The 21,863-nt window shown below is 37.6% G+C and overlaps 2 protein-coding genes across 2 annotated transcripts; both read right to left on the bottom strand.

Moving 5' to 3' along the window:
• Positions 1 to 340: 340 nt before the first annotated feature.
• LOC127648822 (G2/M phase-specific E3 ubiquitin-protein ligase-like) lies at positions 341 to 1,613 on the bottom strand. Its single transcript, XM_052133600.1, has 3 exons — positions 1,172 to 1,613; positions 789 to 1,003; positions 341 to 710 (listed from the first exon to the last, which is right to left on the bottom strand). Exons 1-3 carry the CDS (start codon positions 1,177 to 1,179, stop codon positions 454 to 456), a joined length of 480 nt encoding a protein of 159 aa, XP_051989560.1. The 5' UTR covers positions 1,180 to 1,613; the 3' UTR covers positions 341 to 453.
• Positions 1,614 to 2,175: 562 nt separating this feature from the next.
• Positions 2,176 to 11,550, bottom strand: LOC127648961 (uncharacterized). Its single transcript, XM_052133824.1, has 10 exons — positions 11,401 to 11,550; positions 10,948 to 11,081; positions 5,521 to 5,739; positions 4,877 to 5,149; positions 4,629 to 4,694; positions 4,377 to 4,470; positions 4,083 to 4,147; positions 3,255 to 3,374; positions 2,906 to 3,076; positions 2,176 to 2,274 (listed from the first exon to the last, which is right to left on the bottom strand). The coding sequence occupies exons 3-10, from the start codon at positions 5,626 to 5,628 to the stop codon at positions 2,176 to 2,178; spliced, it is 996 nt and encodes a 331-aa protein (XP_051989784.1). The 5' UTR covers positions 5,629 to 5,739; positions 10,948 to 11,081; positions 11,401 to 11,550.
• Positions 11,551 to 21,863: the final 10,313 nt, after the last annotated feature.

Below are 21,863 nucleotides of genomic sequence, written 5' to 3'. Positions count from 1 at the left end.
ATATAATATAGAACAAGAGCAGGAGGGCTTTGCTATGGAACACCTAAGTAAGACCCTGTTCAGTAGGTTAAAGAGAGAGAGAGAGAGAGAGAGAGAGGGAGAGAGAGAGAGAGAGAGAGAGAGAGAGAGAGTGAGGGAGAGAGGGAGAGAGAGTGAGAGAGAGAGAGTGAGGGAGAGAGAGAGAGAGAGAGAGAGAGAGAGAGAGAGAGAGAGAGAGAGTGAGGGAGAGAGAGTGAGGGAGAGAGAGAGAGAGAGAGAGAGAGAGAGAGGAGAGAGAGAGTGAGGGAGAGAGAGTGAGAGAGTGAGGGAGAGAGAGAGAGAGAGAGAGAGAGAGTGGGGTAGCTGAGGGGTAGGGAGAGTTGGATAGAAAGAGTGGGGAAAGAGATAGAAAGAGAGGTCTAGCTAATAAAACGAATGTCAAGACTGTAAAAAACAACAACAATGTGAATCGGTTTATGTCATCCCAAACTCTGTAGCCTGTAATATCCCACTGCACATGTGGTTGCAGAACTCCTCGTAGCTCCTATGTATCGGTAGGCGGAGGACTACGTCACACGTGTTAGCTTCTGGGAATTTGCGGTCTGTATGTATAAAGTCAAGGATTGGCTGGTTCTTGAATCCCAGAGGGGGCAACTCCTCCAGCCCAGAAGCAAAGGACAAGACCTCTTGCAGAGTAAGGTTTTTACTTTCATCCACTTGCATTTCTCCACCTGTGGAAAATAATGTAAATATCTTAAATAAAAATACCCGAAACTAGATATTAGCTTTGCTTACTATTGACATCATACCTTCCACATCTAGCAAGAAATCACGGAACCAGGCGTAGGTTCTAATTTCATTGTGCCTGCGGTTGCTTCCCTCCTCTGCGAAGTGTGGGCTGAAGAGATCAATGAGGTCCTTGGCAGTTAGCGGGTCCACTTTGGCCAGGAAGAGATCCCGAAGATGTTTAGAATTTGCCTTCATTGCGGCATGCAATCCTAAGCATCCCAGACCATCGACAAACCTACAGTGTATAACAATGAGATAATTGTTTTCATTTAGTATTACTAAATTAAAAGTATTACACAATTTCACAATTTAAGTTCACCTTCATTCATCTACAAACTCCTACATTCAAGACAGCAATGCTGTAAAGGTGCAATGCTCATTAATAAGAAATTCTTCACTCAACTGTTCCATTGCAGCATTAAGTCGTCCCTCGAGGTAGAATTTTGCTGCACATTGGACGACTGTCTCCCTGTCTGTAAGAGTCCTCACTGTATATTTAATGATCCAAGCAGAGAAAGGCTATTTGAAGCCTCCTCTAAAGCCTCCCTGGTCTTTTCAATAGTTGTGGCATCTTGGATCTAAAAATTAAAAGTTCTTAGTAACATATCAACTTGTACTTTAGCAAAAACAATGAATTATCCAGGACTTGGCATCAGCATTAACAAAAACACCTGCCTTCTGCAGCTGGCTCCTGAAACCCTCGTCGACAATTTCATTTAGGTCTACGTCTTCTGTAGCCTCACCCACAACGAGACTAAATAGTCGTGGGGCAAAAAAGTGGGGTGCTACGCCACCATGGATAAGACATATGCTTATCATTTTACCCATGATTTTATATTCCCCTCTTGAGATGGCTGAAAAGAAAAGTTTCAAATAGACATTTGTATTCACATTTTGTTAAAATTTCATTGTTGACATATTTCCAAAATGGGTTGGACCCTTGAATAAATGTGAACATAACTAAATGCTTACCATGGCTGTCCAGGGCCAGTAATTTAAAATGATCTGGCCCTTCAAACAGGCTCCTGCTTTTAAGGTCATTCATTAGGAGACGACAAAACTCTCTTGTCGGCCCACCTTCATCCACTGCCCCTTCTGGGTTATCACCAAGATCCATAAACACGACTCCCAGTGGCTTATATGGCTCAAACAGGCATCTAGTGAATGCACGTCGTGCAGAGCCATAAATGTCATCTCTGCATGCATTAACCATATTTGATGAGTATCGATCCTCATAATTAATTTGGTTGGTGAGCTCTGTGAGTAGCTCTATGGCATGTTGCCTGAAGGGGAGCAAGTATTGTAAATATTTAGAAGTGAATCAAAATTATTGGGATAACATTTGTGAGAAGATTGTACGTTTGCAAGGAATCACTAGAAGATAATTAAATGAGTAGGTTAGGTGGCTTACTTTGTGTTTACTGATGAGTCTATTTTCTCAATGAGGTCCTCCTCGGGCCATTCAACCATGTTGGGTTCAGGATTTGGGGCGTTCAAACGGATTTCCTGTATTTCAGACAGTGAATTATTTCAGGAATCTTCAAATAACAGAGCTTGTATAAAGTGGAGGTAAGCTGTGACTTTGAAATCATAAAGGTCCATTATTATCTTTTAAAGCTACACTGTGTGATATTTTCCCCATCTAGCGGTGAAAAGGTATACGACCATCCAGTGAATATTAGTTTCTGTTCCTCTCAATTCCGACTTCGTTTTAACTCCTACGGTGGCCGTATTATTCCCAGATTAACAGCTTCCAGTTCCACTTCGTCCAAGAGTGTCACTGAGTGTAAAACGCAAAAGGCATTTCCAGGTTTGTCCCTCTTTGGCGAATGTATTTTCAAGATGGAGGCGCAACATGGCCATTCAAGCGTCTCACTCGTATGTATTATAAACGGCAGATTCTACGCTTACGAGAATACTTAGTTGCTGGAAGTAATTACACATGAATGAGCACATATACTTTTGATAGAACAAAGTGTTTTTTTGCTAAGAATCAACTTAAAAAGTTACACAGTGTAGCTTTAAAGTAAGACTTTTGTAGAGCTACAGTAATACATAATTGACTGTATTAGCACTGCACACAACCATAATATGATTGTTTTTTCAACTCAAGGAAACAACACAATGAATTACTTACTTCCACCTCCTCTCCTTCCAACCACTGAACAAATAACGTGCAAGGTGTAGTCAAGTTATGTTCTTCAAGGGTTCCAGTCATAGTGCTTAATAGCCTTGTGCCTACACTTGGCATGCTCAACCAGAATATTTCACTGGCTGAATCTTCATTGCCAGCATAATCCATAAGATTCTGTTTGAAAAAACAAAACAAAAAAACACAGGTAACAGGAAAAACATACACAAATTTAGCCTATACAGAGGTTCACGTACAGTGTCAATCAAAAGTTTGGACACACTTTCCCATTTCTCCCAAATTGAGAAATAACATGCTTGTTAATCTTTAGATCTGAGAGTATAGTAGTAAAGACCTGCAATGACTGTGTAGGTAGGAACCTCCTTGACTTCATGGAACCATTGTGATATTTGAGTTGGATTATGAAGCCATTTAAAGGTTCAGGGTACAGACGTCCACGTCTTTCCATTAAGGCCTTGTGGAAATAGAACAACACAGTTTTGGTAATCATCAAAGAAGTACTGATGAGATTTATATGCAGTCCCAAAAAGCTGTCAATGGGTGGTAGGGCTAGGTATCTATTCAGATTTTAATTTGAATTCGATTCAATTCGACTCAATGAATTCAATACAAATCCTATATTACTAAAAAAGAACAGTTAACATAAGATTACAAGTGGTTAATTAATAAAAAGAAATTAAGAGCCACGAATACTTGAGCTCTTTTTATTTTAGGTACACTTGGGTACATTAAAACAGAACCCAACTTTATTTTTCAAATGCATAAATTGAATAGACAGGATTTTGATGCAAGATAAAAAATTTATGTTGAAAATTGGACAAGTCAGAACACCTGCTTTGATCAAACAGGATCAGGTTATTTTATATTTAAAATAAAAAAAACATAAAATCTCACAGCATTAGCGGTAACATGGAGGCTGCACGCCTATGAACAGTGGAGGAAAACTAATACTGGCTTTTGGGTGATAGATAAATAAATATGGAAAAAAATCTATTCGTGGCCTTTGAGAATCGATTTTGAATCGACCACAACGATTAATTGAAAAATCTATTTCTTTGCCCAGCCCTCAATAATGCTGAGCGAAACTAAAGACCGTTCAGTGAACTTTCCTTGCCTCTTGTCCAGCTCACATAAATCCCACTACAGGATCAAATTTACTTACATTCAATCTCCTCTCCTCCATCATCTGCGCAGCTTGCTCTCTACGCTCCAAAGCCAGTCTCTGTGCTTCCTAATAACAAAGAAGTGTATTACAGCCAGAGTTTGATTAAAATACACTGTATTACAGTTAAACACAAATTTACAGCCCAATTATAAATCTAAGATGTAATGGTGTCAATCCAGCAAACATAACCTCTTCATTATCTCCCTCACCTAAAAGACAAGTTTAACCAAAAGGTAGTAAAACCAAAAGTAAATCTCTTAGTAAAACAAATGGTTTTGCATCATTTTGAACTTGCCCTCTCCTGGTCCCTTTGCCTGTCTCTGTTGAGGGCCTCCAGGTATTCTATGTCCTGGCTTCTCCTTAGTGCTTGTGTCTGTTCTACAGTCTTCATACCAAGACACACAACAAATTACATGGCAACACAGAGTTAGACCCAAAATTAAGTGCAGTGTGGCATTTCTGCACTGGTTATGCCTAAAGCAAGCTATAAAGTTTCAATTATTGCATATATACATTTATTCAGTTAGCATATATGAAACTCACTTCCACTGTCTGTTCAAAAGATGGCACCTCTGGAATTTGCCCTCTGGCCTCTGCCAGCTGTGTTTCCTGGGGGGGGGGTGAGTCATCGGTTAAATTGAAACCAAAACACTATGCTTTTAAGGAAAGGTTTTAACCTCAGCCACCATCCCTTGTGACTCAGAGGCTAATCATCATCGCCTCCTTTGCAATCATGATTGCAGATTTGTGATTCAAAATAGTGACAATTTATTAATCAAAGTTCATCTTACCTCCACAAACACACAGTCTGCATCCCCACCACTGACATCATTATGCACCTGATGAGACAATCTGCTTGAGCTATTTCTAATGCACTGTGCAGTGCTTAAGGGCATCCTTCCTGGTGACAGGGAAACATGACTTTCTTCTGTGGGGGTCTGCATACGGCTGTTGTCAGGTGACAGAGAGTCTAACAGTCTCGGCCTGGTAGAAGAAGGAGGGGGATTTGGCGTTCCAAGTGAGGGTGGCTGGTTGGGCTCAGTAACAGGAGGTTGGTCCTCACCCTGTTCCCGTGGGTATAAATGACAGGTTAGTAGTATTGCATACCAACGTCCAAATTAAGTTCAAGTTTATTGTCAATTCTACTATATGTACAGGACATACAGAGGATTGAAATTCCATTTCCCTTGGACCCATGGTGTAAAACACCAACATAACACAGACAAGTATTAAAAATATATAAATACAATACAAACAATAAAAAACATCAGGCACATGAGAATTTAAATTTTTCTTAGCCAGTGATGCAGTGTTGGTAGTCCAGGAGCAAAATCCATCAATGTTCCACAAAATGTGTTTTCATATTAACTACTGTACATCAATATATCCAAAAAGCTGACAATAGATAATGCTGCTTCTATACAAAATTGCTCACCTTGATTCTGACATAAACCGCAGACCTATTCAATTCAAGGCAATCTTTAATGTCACGTGGTGTGATGCCAAGCAAATTCAGGACGATGATGTTATGGTGAGCATCCATCCGACAGAGCTCGAATGGCCTATCACCAAGCCCTGGGAAAACTTATTTCACTGACAAACTCCTCCTCTGTCTGGTCCACAGGAACATACAGATTTACAATCCCCTGGCTCTCTGCAATTAAAAAATAAAAATAAATAAAATGTAACAATCCAGTGTCACAACACCTATGGCCAAGTCAAATGCTGATTAACGAGTTCGTTTGCCCATAAAATCTTTAAGATATTAGGTTAAACTTATTTGGCTTGCTGTCTGCTGGAGAGGGGCTCGATGAAGCAGCTTGAACTCGAGCTCTGATATACCCCCCAGTGGCTAAATGTAGGACCTGTTAATTAAAGGGCAAGGTACCTAAGATGAAGGTGGAGTTTGGGGAGGTGGAGGGATACTGGAACAGCTGATACTAGGGAGAGGTAAGCGGCTGCTTATATACTCTGTTTGTTGATTGAAAGATTGGATGGGCTCGCTCCTCCCTAACTTACGTTTAGGAACTTCATTTAAAAAAATAACCAATACAGCTAGCTAGTGAACTATTTAAAACTGGCTAAAGTTTTCTACAACTTAACCCCTATCAGTCAATCTCACTTTTTACGTAGACTTGAAAATGCACTATCCAAACTTATGGTTGTATTTCAAGAATGCGTTGGAATACAGTCCTAAGGTTGGTCTTGTTTCAAATGAAGACACTTGGCAGATTATTGTGTTCATAATAAATGGTTCATTCTATATTTAGGGGTACATTTCATGTCAGCCCAAAAGTCAGGAAATCAGAATTCTTTTTGATCAATAAACTAGGTGGTTGAATAATATATGCCCTTAATGTGCTAAATTAATTATTTGGCAAGCTTAACCTCTAATGACTTTTTAAATATGTTAATGAAAAATAACATTTGAGTCATTATTTTGTCAACTGTGTTATGGGCAAATACTGTGTCAAATGGAACATGAATGAAGTACCACATGTTGTTTGAAGGTTTTTGAGTCTATTCACCAGAGTTTTTGAGGTTATCTGTCTAACTGATTTGTAAATATGAATTTGGGGCTTCATATTGGCTGTTGTGGGATGCTATCATGAAGGATGAAAATTTTATTCAAAAAAATAAATCCACAGTATGCTGCTGAATTTAGTATTATTCACAATCCTTACCCAAGATTTCCATCTCTAGAGATATTCCCATCTATTTTTCTGACGGTTTAGTTCACATTTAAAAGATTTATGACATAAAAACTGGACACATTAGAAGGAAAAGAATAACCTTTCTTTAAGATGATAACTTCCTTTTTATCCAACAAATGTAACAAGCAATTAATCTGAGTTCAGTTAAAAAAAGATTAAAACAACGAGTTTAACAACGAACAACAATTTTTAATCCATAGTGTATATTGCTAACAAGAACAGGAAATAAGAACAGCTTTCTAGTCCAGATGTGTTTCTCATTGGTTTCTGAGCCTATACAGATAAACCCATCTCCCTAAAACACAAATCACGGTTTAACATTATGCATTTTAGACACACACACACATTATAATAATATATATTATAACATTAATGAATGTTATATTATTATCAGCTTGTACATTATATTATCAAGGTAAATTAAGTTTTATAATGTATCATGATGACACTTCAAGTTGTAAGGACTGACTAAGCAGAAATAGATATATGTCAAATCTATAATATTATATAGTTTTAATCTATATGTTAATCATGAGGAATTCTGAATGCTTTATAACCCCTGACAAATGTGAATATATAATGTGTATATAATGTTATGGATACTTAGATCAGTTAAGTTTATCCATTGTAATGCAAATTTCCATATAATGTAGTGTGAGCATAAATTGAAACTGATTTGTCAACATTGTCAGACATGTTAATCCATGTCAACTGTTGATGGGTAACACAGCATACCTTTCAGCCATTTTAGGGCCTTGTGCAAACTTCTGGATATCAAACGCTCATTGGCTCTCGCCTGATTTGTGACGTGCCGTGTTTCAGTTGGTGTGCTTCATTTGAAATGGAGAAGCGCACGCGCCTTCACAGAGCTAAACCAGATTAACATTTTCATGGATGAATAATTTAAATTCTGATCTGTACCTCATACAAAAACTATTATATACTGCCAGCGAGGACTGCGACTGCAACACATCGTCATGTGAACGACTTTTGCTACCGGTTTTGACATTTTTCGCAATAAATCAATTCAATCGAATACCTGTCATGTTTTTCTTCATAATTGTTGCCTAACCTACGTAGTTTTAAGAAATGGTTATGGGTAGGATTAGTGGCTCAATATATATTTTAATGCTATATTGTTAATAAAACTGCCATATACCTTCATCTCTATTACGTTTTATCCTTTTTATATTCTAAAAATGGATATGTTTAGGTTTGGGCGTAGGGTTAAGGGATATTACATTTATCTATAAAATGGTAAAAGGAAAGGGAAATTAAATATATCCGAATTTGATTTCGTGACTTTGTTTCAACGTCTTACCTTTCATCATGGTTTAATTGTACATTCAATTACAACCTAGTTTGCAGTTGAAACGTGACAATGCTGACTTAATTTGTGATTAACTGTACACTAAAAAATTGTTAACTGTCAAATTACTTGCAGCAATGGCTTAATTAAACACATTTAAGAAAGAGATAACACATGCTCAAGATTGTAAAACAAGTTTTATTCTGAAAAAACAAGTCTAAAAATACTTTCTAAAACAGATGAAAAACATCTCAACCTTTAAATTGCAGCGTTTTCTAGGTAATATTAAAAACCTGTAGAAGTAGAAATCTAAATGGAATATTTAAAGACAACTTTTGTCTTTAACTTTTGTTCAATTACAGTAACCCTTCAATTAAACATTTAATATTTAAAATGTACAGTAAAAAAAAAGTTTTAAAATTCTCAATAAATCGTGTCAGCCTTGTGCAGTGCTCCGACGGGGTCCCAGCTCGAGGTCCATTCCGATGACATCTCTCCCTCTTCGCTTCTTGCCCGCTGTCTGTACTATCCTGTATAAATAAAAGCAAGAAAACTGAATACAAAATAAGTAATGTACAAGATTTTCACTTTACAGTTCAATTAGAGTCGGGTAGAAAACAAAGTATACAACACTATCCATTCTAAAACACATATTTGATGTATTCAGATGAAAAATGACACAAGAAATTCTTCAGAGCCCCAAGGTGGAATTGTAAAAAAAAAAAAAGTATATTACGCCCATGAGTCAGTAACGGTTACTATAATCATAAGGTCATGATTACATCCTTAACACAGATGAATAAATCAACAACTTTTGGTGTTGAGCTGAGAGGGTTGTGGTCTGTTGCTCTTTGACATATCTTTCAGAAGAAGTGCGGAGAAGAAATTATTCAATGAAAATTCCGTAAAAAGCAGTATTTTTTTTTACCATTCCTTAATCTTAAAATTGTAAAAACGTTTGCCATTATAACATTTACACAACATGAACTGAGTAATGTCATCTGAGACTGTTAGTTATTACATGATTAAAAATGTAAACATACTTAAAAGCATGGCAATCCCATCAGAAATGTTTCATAGCAAAGGAAGCACACAAAAAAAGCCAATTGGTAGCCTGCCCTACACCAAAATCAAACCATAAAATAATTTTACCTGCAGCCACATTTATCCTATTATGACACATCTGAGGGTCTTTACCTTAATGGTTTCCAGTGATTAAAGAAAGGACTGATGAAGGTGACATGAATCCCCTTTCAGTGCTCCACTTCAGCAGAAGAAAGACAAAAGGACAAAAAGTTACTCAGACTTTCTATCAGTAACGTTAAATGTCTTACTTTGAAGATGAAAATCATACTTAATACTATATATTAATCCCAGTGTAGGCTTTCAACTGTTTGTTGACTTACTGTTGTTGGTGAATGGGTCTTTCTGTTGGGTGTTCTCCCCCGATAAAAATCTTATTCCAATGCTTGATCAAAAAAAAAATATATATATATTTTAAACAAATATCTTTTCAATATCTTTATCAGTGTTTGAAGAGGTTATGTAAACATTTCTAAGGAATAAATGACGGTTTTATCACTTTACGCTTTTTTTTTTCCCTCATGCGTTTCAGTTTTAAACTAACGTTAGCTGACAACTTTAAACACATAACGTTACCAACAACAAAACACAACAATGTCAGATGGTACTAACGTTACATAAATACGTGCTCGCTACGCTAATGGTGAAGCAGTACAAAAACGCACACAGAGATAAGTTATTTATCTTATGAGGTTGCAGTAAGCCTATGACCGTTAACGTTAAGTTACCTGTGTCCCTAAACGTTAGCTAGACTGTTAAGGACTGAAAAATGTTTTCTTACCTGATATCGCCAGTACTTTTACAGACCACGTACGACCCAGCTCCTCTGTTCACATTCCAGCTTTTGTTCTTCATTGACATATCAACTCAAATTCGCTCAAAATTCAACAGGCAGATATAAAATAATACAGGTCTGACCGAGTAATCAACGCAAGCAGCAGCTGCTCACCGACAGAGAGTACCGCGGACGTATTTTCACATTTAAAATAGGCGCGCAGAGCCGCGCACATTCTCATTGGACAGTTTCCTGGAAGACAGACAGATTAACCAATCATGCTCAAAGTAAAATGGTGAAACAACCAATAATAATAGTTTTCGCGAGTTAACATAGAGGTGTATTAAGTTTTATTTGCAGTCTGTATTATTATTTAATTAATTGGTCAAATGACGACAGTGTATGAATACAAATGTAATAATATAAACTGTTAGGCAAGCAGACAAAATAGTAAATTCACACAAAATCACATAGGCTAAGGCAAAAGGTTTCTGCTGCACTGCTCTCTTGGGGGTGAAACTATTGTTAATAATAATTCTATTTTAACATATACATTGAAGAGCTGATTATGATAAAATCATTAAATGCTAATTAATTATCATAACAATACGTTAAAAGACAGATACTACGGTTGTATGTTGTTGAAAACGTTACAGATCTTGTAAAAATTTCAACGTTGATTTAGAAGTGTTTTTGTTAACCTTTTTCAACCATTTAGCATTTAGACGTTATTTCAATGTTGTTTCAACGTTGTAACAACAACTGACATTATTTCAACCATATTTCAATGTTGAAGGTCGCATATGTGCCGGCTGGGTTATGATATGAAATTCGTCGTTGAAAATGTTGAAATGTTGCAAATACGTCAATATTATACGTTTCAGCATCTATTCAAACGAAGTACGTTTTCTATTTTTGAAAATTACGTATAGGCCTACCTACATATTAACAATGAGACCAGGCTGAGAATGACATACTTACGTCGAGTAACTGGTCGATTGTTTCCCTCATCTATGAATCCCACGCGTACCCTTAACGTTCGCGGGATGTTGACTACCCTCCTCCTCCTCCTCCTTGGCGGTCTTGGATTTGTCTCATTTCTGAACTCTCGCAACCTACAAGTAAAAAAGTCACACAAAATTAGACTTTTATTTTTTTTAGAATATCGTTAACGTCAACGCAGTAACCCATCATCTACGCTCACATGATTGACATTTCTTTTAGCAACAGCCAGAGCCGTTGGCAACAGCTGTCTTGGAAAAAAAGTGATCGTCATCGTCCGCCAAAAAATAAACTGCCCGCGGGAGTGCGTGAAGCTGCAGCATGATCATGTTCAATTATAAATCATATAATTTACTGCTCGGTTATAAATAAAATAAACAAATTATCTCTCTTTCAATTATACGTATGACTTTACATTACATTAACAATTACCTTTCAACAAGACTGCCTTCTTGGTCCTCGTTTCCCATAGTTGCTTGTCCTATCAATCTATCAAAATTAGCATTTATTTGAGATCTTAAACTTAAAAGACGTGATCTGTACCTCTGATCCGACATGTCTTGTAGAACAGGCTGAGCTCTGATCTTACTCCACGATGACGTATAGCTAATGTGCTCTGTCTAGCAGACCACGTTTTCCCATCATCCTGTTGGTTGGGGTGGTATTTCCCAGTCTCACTTTAAAAATGTAATTCGCACGTAATTATATGGTTGTTATTTTTGCTATATATTATACCTATTATAAAACATCATATTCCAGACGTAGTTAATTAGGCCTATATTATTATACTATGTCCATCATCCAAACGTCTAGAAATGCATTGATGAAATCTTTGTTGATCAGTAACAGGGTTCATTAGTTTACATTAGTTAATATATTAACTAACATGAACTAATCACGAGCAATACATGTGTTACTGTAGTTCATCTGTGTTAAAGTTAGTTAATAAAAAAGGAAAAAATGCAGTAGAATTGCAGTTCATTAAAGGGGTTGTTGATTATGATTAGACTTTTCTAACTGTAGTTAGTGTGTAATGTTGCTGTTTGATCATAAACAACATCTGCAAAGTTACAACACTCAAAGTTCAAAGCAAAGGGAGATATTTGTTTTAAAGAAATCACTTTTAAGGACTACAACAAACGGCTGGTAGGAACTACACGAGCTTCCTCCGGGTTAGTGACATCACTAACCCTAAAATGTACATAAACCCCGCCCCCAGAACACTATTTATAGATTATTATTACAGAATATGCTAATCAATGACTATAATTCAAGTTTTTGAATTTTTCAGGACACAAGCTGTTGAAGCTCTGCCCCTGTGCCGGGAGCAGCAGCTAATTTGCATTTAAGGGGGCAGACACAAAAACGGTGCATTTTTGCTCACCCTCAAAAAGTGACAACTTTTACATGCTATATACAAATATCTGTGGGGTATATTGAGCTAAAACTTCACACACACACACTCTGGGGACATCAGAGACTTATTTTACATCTTGTGAAAAGGGCATTATACCACCCCTTTAATTCTTTCTTATTAATGTGGTTAACTTCATGGACCTTATTGTAGTGTTACCATTGAACCTATACAAATGAATGTATTACTAATCATATTGTTATATGATGGACACATCTACAAAAGCTATTAATTAGTAAATTATTTTAAAATTTTACTACTTGGCTTTATTGTATGAATAATTAACTGGTGATTAATATGCCAGAGGACAGAATAGCAAAGAGAGTTCAACTGGGATAAAACACACAATTACCCTTTTAATAAGGAACATACCACATCCAGAAATATATTTACAAATAGACTAATGTGCAATGCAGTCAACATCACACAAACACAAGCTAAACCTATGTAATTGACAAAAATGGCCAACTAGTTTACAATGGCTTGTACCAAAAGACAGAACTTATAAATACTGTTAAAAAAAATGTGTCACAAAACTACAATATTATCAGAGTCTATGGATGAATGACAGACTGCAGGAACATAATTGTCATCTGAAGAAGGTCAACACCCATGCCATCACTGGAGACATCCAGAGGATCCACCAAGCGTTGGACTTGATGAACATCACCTTCATTTAGATTAAGCAGGCTTTCAGGGACATGAATGGCATCTCTCCATAGAGGATCAGCATTTTGGTACTCAGGTGTGTCCTGTTCTTGTGCCATTCCTGGATCTGGCCCCTGTGGTAGAACACCTTGAAGTTCTGGTGCATTGACGGGTCCTTCAAATACTCCCTGAATGGCTCTCAAGGGCCTGTTCTGCATCCGCAGGCATGCTCGGACAAACAGCTGTACTGGAGTGATAAATCTCTCAGTGCGCAGGCCATGATTATTCCAGCGACGGCGGAAAACTCCGAGATCCCTGTTTATTCTTGGGAGGTACACATACTGCAAAGCCCACATGTGCAGTTCATTGTCAGGATCAATGATCCCTCCGATTCCAGGAATGTAAAGAGGCCATGGTACACATTGATCATGCCAGTCCAAAGATCACCCCAAAACCTCTCGATCCTCTGATTGTGTGTACTCTGACCTCTGAGAACACTCCTGGTGCCCATTCCATGGAAGACATTCATGAAGAGACACACATCAACGTTCTCTCCACCGTAATCACAACGCACTTGTGACGGCACACCATACTGGGTGACTGCTGTGTTGAAATGTTGCAAGACTGTACTGCTCCGATTGTTGTTGGACGCTAACAAGGAAAACCACAAGCCGGCTGTAGCCATCAATGGATCCATGAACCACAATTCGCCACCTTTGAAAACAAAAACAATTTTATATTACCAGGCGGCTTCCTATAGTTTGAATATGAAGGAAGATTATATTGCTGCTATAGTTAGCAAAATGGAAATCCCTGAATGGTTTCATGTGTGAGGTGTTGGAAGAGGTATAAGGCTTTTGGATTTGGTAACTTGGCTTTACAATGCAATACTTAACAAAATCTTACTATGAGACTATATAATATGGATTATGAGCAGTGCATCTTAATGATGTATGGCTCCAACACAATTACCACAATTTCCAGTCTAATCAACTGTAAACATGATGGTTGGATAAATACCATTTAAAATATCTAATAAATATAAACATGAATTCCATAACGTTTTGTCGTCATGGTCTGACGATGGTCTGGCTCAATTTTCATGAAAACAGCCTAGGAGTAGTGCTGAAAAAGTAGGTTTTTCAGATAATTCAAAATGGCGGACAAATTTTCATGACGAAAAATTACATCATATGGTGCAATCAAATCGTCCTGAGCTATGGAATCAGATGGAAAAAATAATTTAGTTTCTAGCCCTTACAGTTCAAAAGTTCTTAGCATAAACATGAGTGAAACTTTGGACAGATGGTGTGCGTTAGAGGTATTGAGTTAGAGACTCCAAATTTGCTATGGTGACAGATCAGACTGTCCTCTATCAGTGTGCCAAATTTCAGAACTTTCCATAAGCGGTTCTATGGGCTGCCATAGACTTCCATGGCGGAAGAATAAGAATAAGAAGGGCAACGATTTCAAGAGGTGATACGCACTTTCAGTGCTTGGGCCCTAATAAACGGAGCAATTTCAAGAGGGTCCTCACACCATTGGTGCTCGGGCCCTAACTGATCATTACCTTATGAGCTTGTGGTAACCATCTAGGTGCCATAGAGAGTTTGGGCCAGCTACGCGGTATGTTCTGCGCTGTAGTCTGTGTGACAATGCTCTCAAAACAGCTGCATCTGGATTTGTTCGGAGCATACTCGCCCTCACCCTCCTCCTTTGAACAAGCACACCTGCTGAGCTTAACTGAGCCCTCACAGACTCAGGTCCAAGAAGATCATTTTGACCGACAGCATCGATGACCATGCTGTCAAGCTCCTGGTCCGTAACCCGTGCATAGCGTCTTGAACGATTGAGATGAAAGATTCTGTTTAAAAGCAAGGTTTGGACAAAGCAATTAATTCAAATTGTTAACCATTTAGTTTTTTAATTGATAAATATCTTTCAAAATCTAACCCCAAAATCTGACATTTCTAAGTTATCTAGGGGAAATATGTTTTTAGTTTGTTTGTTTCACACAGCCACCATTTGCATATTTTGGCCCTATTAAAGTCCTTTAAGCTGCACAGATGCCCATGTGTCCACTCTGTAGTTTTTGGTCAGACACTGGTTGTGATGAAAACATGAGACAACTTCACCCTTTCACACTTATTGTGTTAATTTAAACATTTTATAAGATAGTTCAAAGTCATGAGTTCTGTTTTAAACCCTGTGCTCACATGAACATTTACAGTAATTTGATGGCACGCACAATGTGTTAGACACAGGCTGAACCTTGCCTTAGTCGACGTCTCACAGTGGATCGTGACACATCAAGGATTTCGGCAATTTGCCTTGAAGTAAATCCAGACTCCACCAGAAGTTCTATTTGTGGCCTGGTTATGATGTAAGATGGGGATACCACCATGAACCAATGGTACTTGATACCCACTTGCACCTTCAGGAAGTATAGAAAAAACAGACAGCATTAATAAGGTGTTCATAGAAACTCGCTTGCAGACGGTCATGACGTGCATTATGGTCTGGTGAATAATTTCTGCCCATTAACACTGAAGAAGCCGCAACAGGTTAGATTGGCGTTCAAAATCGATTCATATATTTCGATATGATGGGCCCTTTAAATTGGGTATAAATGTTTGCCATCTTCATTACATCACTATATTAAATTGAAGTGTGCAACAAACGAAAATATAAACATTATTAATGACATCAAACTACCTTGATTATTGGATCTGAATGAATGCTGAAAGAAGAGAGATGAGTTCTTGTGCAAAAGCAGTCCCAATCTTGTGAGGTAAGTGAGGACCCAAAAGCGATATAACAGAAAAAAGTCTTTAATGAAGTTCAAAATTAGATCACTACAAAACACAAAGTCTTCTCCTTGAGAGGCAAAAAGGTTAACATAAACAATCCGCAGCGCGGACGAAGAATGAAGGGAGCAGTCCTCAGCGCTCCTTAGCGGGCCTCCCTTAGGCAGCTGCCGGGGCTTGCAGTGTGACGCCGACAGGCTGTGGATTCCCCTGGGGTTGGCAGGGATAGAGGGGAGAGCGTAGGCACCAAACCTCTAGCAGCGAGGGGCGAACTGAATAGAACACAAATCCAGGTGGTTAACGGAGAGAGGGGTGCAGAGGAGCGGGAACAAATACAGGACAGGACTGGACAGCGACAATTCTGACGGTAGACAGAAACAGCGTGTAGCGTTCTCTAGTGAGACTCAGACAATGAAGGCAGAGAAAGCAGGGAAAGAAGTAGAGCGCTAATCAGCGGGGAAAACGGAATCAGGTGGGGAAGAATTAGACGAAGAATTAGGGGGAGACGAGAGACAGCTGGGGAGCGAGGGAAAAGGAGAGAAGTAACAAAAGAGGGCCAATAGATGGCATGAGAGTAGAAGGAAAGAACAAGAGCAAAACATACGATATGACAGGACAAGACATGACACCCAAATGGTACCCCGCGTAAAGTGAGCAACACCCTTTCCAATCTACAAGCACATTACATAAAAAAAAAAAATGTTCAAAAGACAAAAATTTTATGGATCCATTGTTGGCAGTGTTCTGAATCATTCCTAGCCTTGGAATTACGGGTAGGCCTAACACTTTAGAAAACTTCCATCATTAATGAATAAATACACATGAATAACAATAACGCGATATTAACTTTCTAGTAACTACTATTAACTAACAATAAACTCTGATTAATGTATTAGTTGGTAATAGTGCTCAATCTGTTACCTATTTAGTAATTACTAGTCCCTCCCAGAGAACTACCAAGAACTGCTACAGGTTCATAATTAATGTGAATAATAGATCATGTATAGGCATAATTGTTCTAAAGAAAAGATGGTAACCCACTAGTAAGACTCAATTGTTAATACATCCTTCAGAAGGAATTACTATATCCAAAACGACAATCCGCACAAAAGCTTACAATGATTTAAGTCATTACTAGAGGGTTATCATGCTTTTCACTTTGGCATACTGCTCCAAATAATTATTAATTCCTTCTGAAGGATGAACACTTTTATCACTTAGTAACACCTACCTTGCAATGTGCTACGGGGATCGCTTTAGTCGACTATATATAAGGTCGACTATATATAAGGCTTATAGCCTTATATATAGCTATAAGGCTATAAGCCACTCCTCTTTTGGCGGGCTGTGACGTACGTGTGACGGGCACCAAGCGCCCTCATTGGTTCGTACTCTCAGCTGCCTCTCTCCATATGCAGCAGTTATCGCAGAGCAGGCAATATACAGTGATGTGAATAAGTCAGGACACCCCTATGTTAAATTCCCATAGAGGCAGCAGATTTATATTTTTAAAGGCCAGTTACTTCATGGATCCAGGATACTATGCATCCTGATAAAGTTCCTTTGGCCTCTGGAATTAAAATATCCCCCCATCATCACATACCATTCACCATACCTAGAGATTGGCATGGGGTACTTTCCATAAGATCATCTCTCAATGCTAATCAAACCAGCTATTAGGCTAACTGAAATAAAACCATGCCAATCTCTAGGTATGGTGAAGGGTGTGTGATGGTGGGGGGTATTTTAATTCCAGAGGCCAAAGGAACTTTATCAGGATGCATAGTATCCTGGATCCATGAAGTAACTGGCCTTTAAAAATATAAATCTGCTGCCTCTATGGGAATTTAACATAGGGGTGTCCTGACTTATGCACCCTGTATTTTAAGGAAGAACATTTATTTATTTACAATGCATTATTCATTCACAAAGAAAATTGGTGTCCTTAAAGGTTAGATTTTTCCTCATTTTTTTAATTAAGGCATTAAGATAAATTTCCAAAAGATGATTTTTTATTTCTCTTTTTAGGCAACTTTAGAATGGGTGTCCTTACTCATTCACATCACTGTGGTCTGGTGTTGCAGCACTGCTCATTAAAGGAAAATTAAAAGATACTTTTTGGCTTCAATATTCTAGAGAAAGAGTTTTCCCGTCGTAGAGATAGTCTCGAAAGGGAACCTACCGTACAGTTGTTGCTTCCACAATGTCGAGGTTCGAGTTTACCGTTGACAAAACAAGACGACAACTGTCGTTAAAAGTTATCCTGCACTCTAGCAAAATTCTACGAGCCATTAGTGCTGCTGGGCGGTATGCGGTTCATACCTATTACTGGTGTTTTTATGATATTTCTATGGTGTATGTCGCTTTAAAAACGTTCGGAACGCAGCGTGACAGACAGTGAGGGCAGCTGTAACTTTTGTTACTAAGCGTGCTGCGTGACGGTGAAGATGGGTCGGTTAAACTATTGATAGTGGTCAAATAATACTACAGTGTTTCTCACACATTTCAACACGTTCACAATATCAACACTGCCTGCCACAAATAGATTTTCCAAAAGGCGTTGACGTTGTATAAATATGAGCACTGCACGTTTCAAAGTAAAAAAGCGTTGCGAGTGTTTTTATGAATGTCTTTACAGTAAATGTACTGTCTTCAGAAATTGTGGTTCGTTATAGAGATGGAGGCTTTTATATGCTTAATAACAACACGTTTTATTAGCCATCATGGAGTCACAAGTTCAGTGTCACTTCTATCTCCAAACCCGCCCTCGTTTCCCAAGGGGCACTTCAACACAGGAAAATACCATATGTGAACATAGCTTCCTTAAACATACCTTTAGTATGTTATAACAAACTGGATGGCACATTAGTTATCTACAGAAATGTTTCTCTGTTATTTTCATTTAATCTTTCTTTATCTTTCCTGTTGTGCTGCTGGTTTGCGTACAGTTGTTACCGTGGAAACCGCTGTTTCTGCCACTCCTACAGTGCTTCCTGCTGGTGTGCCTCTTTATAAACAGCATAATTTTGTGGAAACCTGAGTGGCCCCTCTCACACTGCACACTGAGTGGCCACTCCCACACACACACACACACACACACACACACTCACATTCACACACAGACACACACACACACACACACGCACACACAGACACACACACAGACGTTTCTGTAATTTATAGATAGATTAGCTGAATTCTGATTATGTTCAAGATGAACCCATTTCTAACATAGCTCTCTGAGAAAACCCAGCAATCTCATCTGAAATTGATCTGGTTAACTATTGACCCATAACTTGTTTATTGTGTGAAAATCCGTTTTTGTATCTTCTGTTTGTTAACATTTGCAATAATAATAAAACAAATCTTACAGAGGATAAAAATTTAAAACTCAGTTAAATGCTAACAATATGAAGCTTTGTATTTTACACATCTCCTACTTAATCATCTGTGACTACCTCTGCCATGCCGACCTGATCACTCCACTGTGTGTGGAAGAAACTGATGTCAATTACAGTTTTTTCCAACTGCTTACACATCAAAATCTTTTCATGTCACACGATTATTTAAATCTCTCACTCAAAGTGCAAAACTACACACCAAATCTCCAAAACCATCAGCTATTTGTCAGCCTTTGACTCAGTTTTCAATTGCATAAAACACTTTTTTCAAAACACTACACACAATTATCTACCTAAAACACAAACATCTAACAGGAAGTGACTTGCTTTCCTTTTACAAACACAACCAATCATAATGCTACACTTATTCACCAGGTCACACACACACTCCTCACATGTGCAAACACTAATTGCTTCACTGATCACTAACCAATCACTGCTTTACTGTAATATAGGCCTATAAATAGGTCAAAGGTCAGATTACCAGTTTTGAACAATGGATTCCTGGGACCCCCCCCCCGGGACCCCACACACACACACACAATTGTGTTCTTTACTGTATTCTAAAGAATATACTTTTGGTTTATATATGTTTATGGTTTTGTTGTATGCTACTGTACAACAACAGTAATGTTTGTTTACAACACTACAACAACAGTGTACTTGTAACATACCTCTCAGCAGAGTACTGTACTTTCACTGTAGAACATTGTATTGAAATGTAGATATAAGTCTGTGAAATACCAAAGAGCTTTAGATTTAGAGCAACAGTGTTTACATGATATATCCAAAAATGCACTATTATGAAAGAAGTGTTTGTCAATTGATGCAAATGCTTCATTCTGACTTGTGTTTATGGCATTTTGAATGCAGTGTTACATTTTGAAGGAGATGCGAGTCATTTTGCATTTTGTGTGTGCAGTTTCGGGAATTGTGTGTAGAGTTTGTATCCTAATTGGATTCAATACAATTCCCAAAAATCACACTGTATTAAAAAAAAAAAATTAAACATAAAATGTAAAAAATAATTAACTTTTAATAGCAATACTTTTCACACAATTCAAAGAATTGTCCCCGTGGGACACTTGTCATTCTACATTTATAACAATTATATCTTAGTCTAAACCAAAGTAATCTTGACTACATATCAGACTCTGTTATTCATATTTGAAGACTAATTATCAAAAGAAATGACAGCAAAAGATAAATAACAATAGATTCTTCATTTGTGATGTGCAGTCAAACTATAACACGCGCTTTGATTATTTCCGTTCATATTTGTGTTTTAAAGATTGAATTCAAATAAATCAAAAATTAACATTTCTGCCTAACTATTTCTGAATAGGATGTCTACTTCATAAATATTTGGACTAGTATGGAAATATAAGGTTCAGGGGCCTCATTTATAAATTTGCTTCAGAAGTGGCGTACGGATGAAAGATAGGACGTGCGTACGCACATACATATTCGGATTTATAAAACCGTGCGCACGCACATCCTACGTAGTTTTCCCTTAATAAATCACAATCAATTCTAAATGTAGCGCAGCTTTTGCGGCTTCATGTCACGCCCATAGTTGCCCATAAATAGTCCGTGAAACGCCCACAAGTTAATATTCATCGATTGCGAAATCATGGCAAACACAGAGAGGAAAACCAAGACACATAACTTCACTCAATGTGAAGTAGAAATTATCGTTGGCGAGGTGGGAAAAAAATGGAGTAAATTGTTAAATGTAATTTTTTTCTCCATGTTGATTATGAAAAGTTAACAACGAGAGTGAGATAGGAGGCGCAATATATCGGGAGACATGAAGTTGGTCAGATCACTTCATTAAGTTTGTTTTGTAGAAAGCCTTTATTTAAAGTGAATTTCGTTTTGTTTAAATTGTATCTTAATTTTAATCAAATTTTCATCAACCAATTGCCTGGATTTAATAAATAAGAAGCAAATATAGCAGACAATAGGCCTATGACATGGAGGCGCCGGCGCGTCACTTGCATTGCACATGAACTTTCTGGAGCACATCTCATCATAAATTAACCGAAATTCAGCGTATATGTCACAGACATCAGCAATATATCTAGAAAGCCTGAAATGTCTTTAAACGAAACAATTCAAATCGAAAAGAAATAGACTACCGGTACTCTATGTAATCCATTATGTGCATTTCTCTCCTACGGAGACGGCGATTGTCAACTTCACCTTTGCAGCCGCTACTAGTTTATTAATAAAAATCAATGCACTCGTGTCACCGGATTTACAAAGGCATCTTGCTTGATGCACGCACACATATTATGTCGAAATAACGAGATATTATGTTGAAATAACATTATTAATAATAATAATACATATTTAAGAATATTTGATTGAATGCTGAATGTTGCGCTTGTTCAATTTAATAAAATTGAAGGTTTAATTATGATAATTAAAATAATTGATTAATATATATATATATATATACCCGTGGGACACTTGCCATTCTACATTATAACATAACTATAACACACGCTTTGATTCTTTCCGTACATTTGGGGGTTTTAGAGATTTAATTGAAATCAAATATTAACATTACTGCCCTAACTATTAGGATATCTACTTCATAAATATTTGGAATAGTATGGA

This window comes from Xyrauchen texanus, chromosome 9 (assembly GCF_025860055.1).
Source record: "Xyrauchen texanus isolate HMW12.3.18 chromosome 9, RBS_HiC_50CHRs, whole genome shotgun sequence".
NCBI lineage: Eukaryota > Metazoa > Chordata > Actinopteri > Cypriniformes > Catostomidae > Xyrauchen > Xyrauchen texanus.
This window is presented reverse-complemented; position numbering and strand designations above follow the sequence as displayed.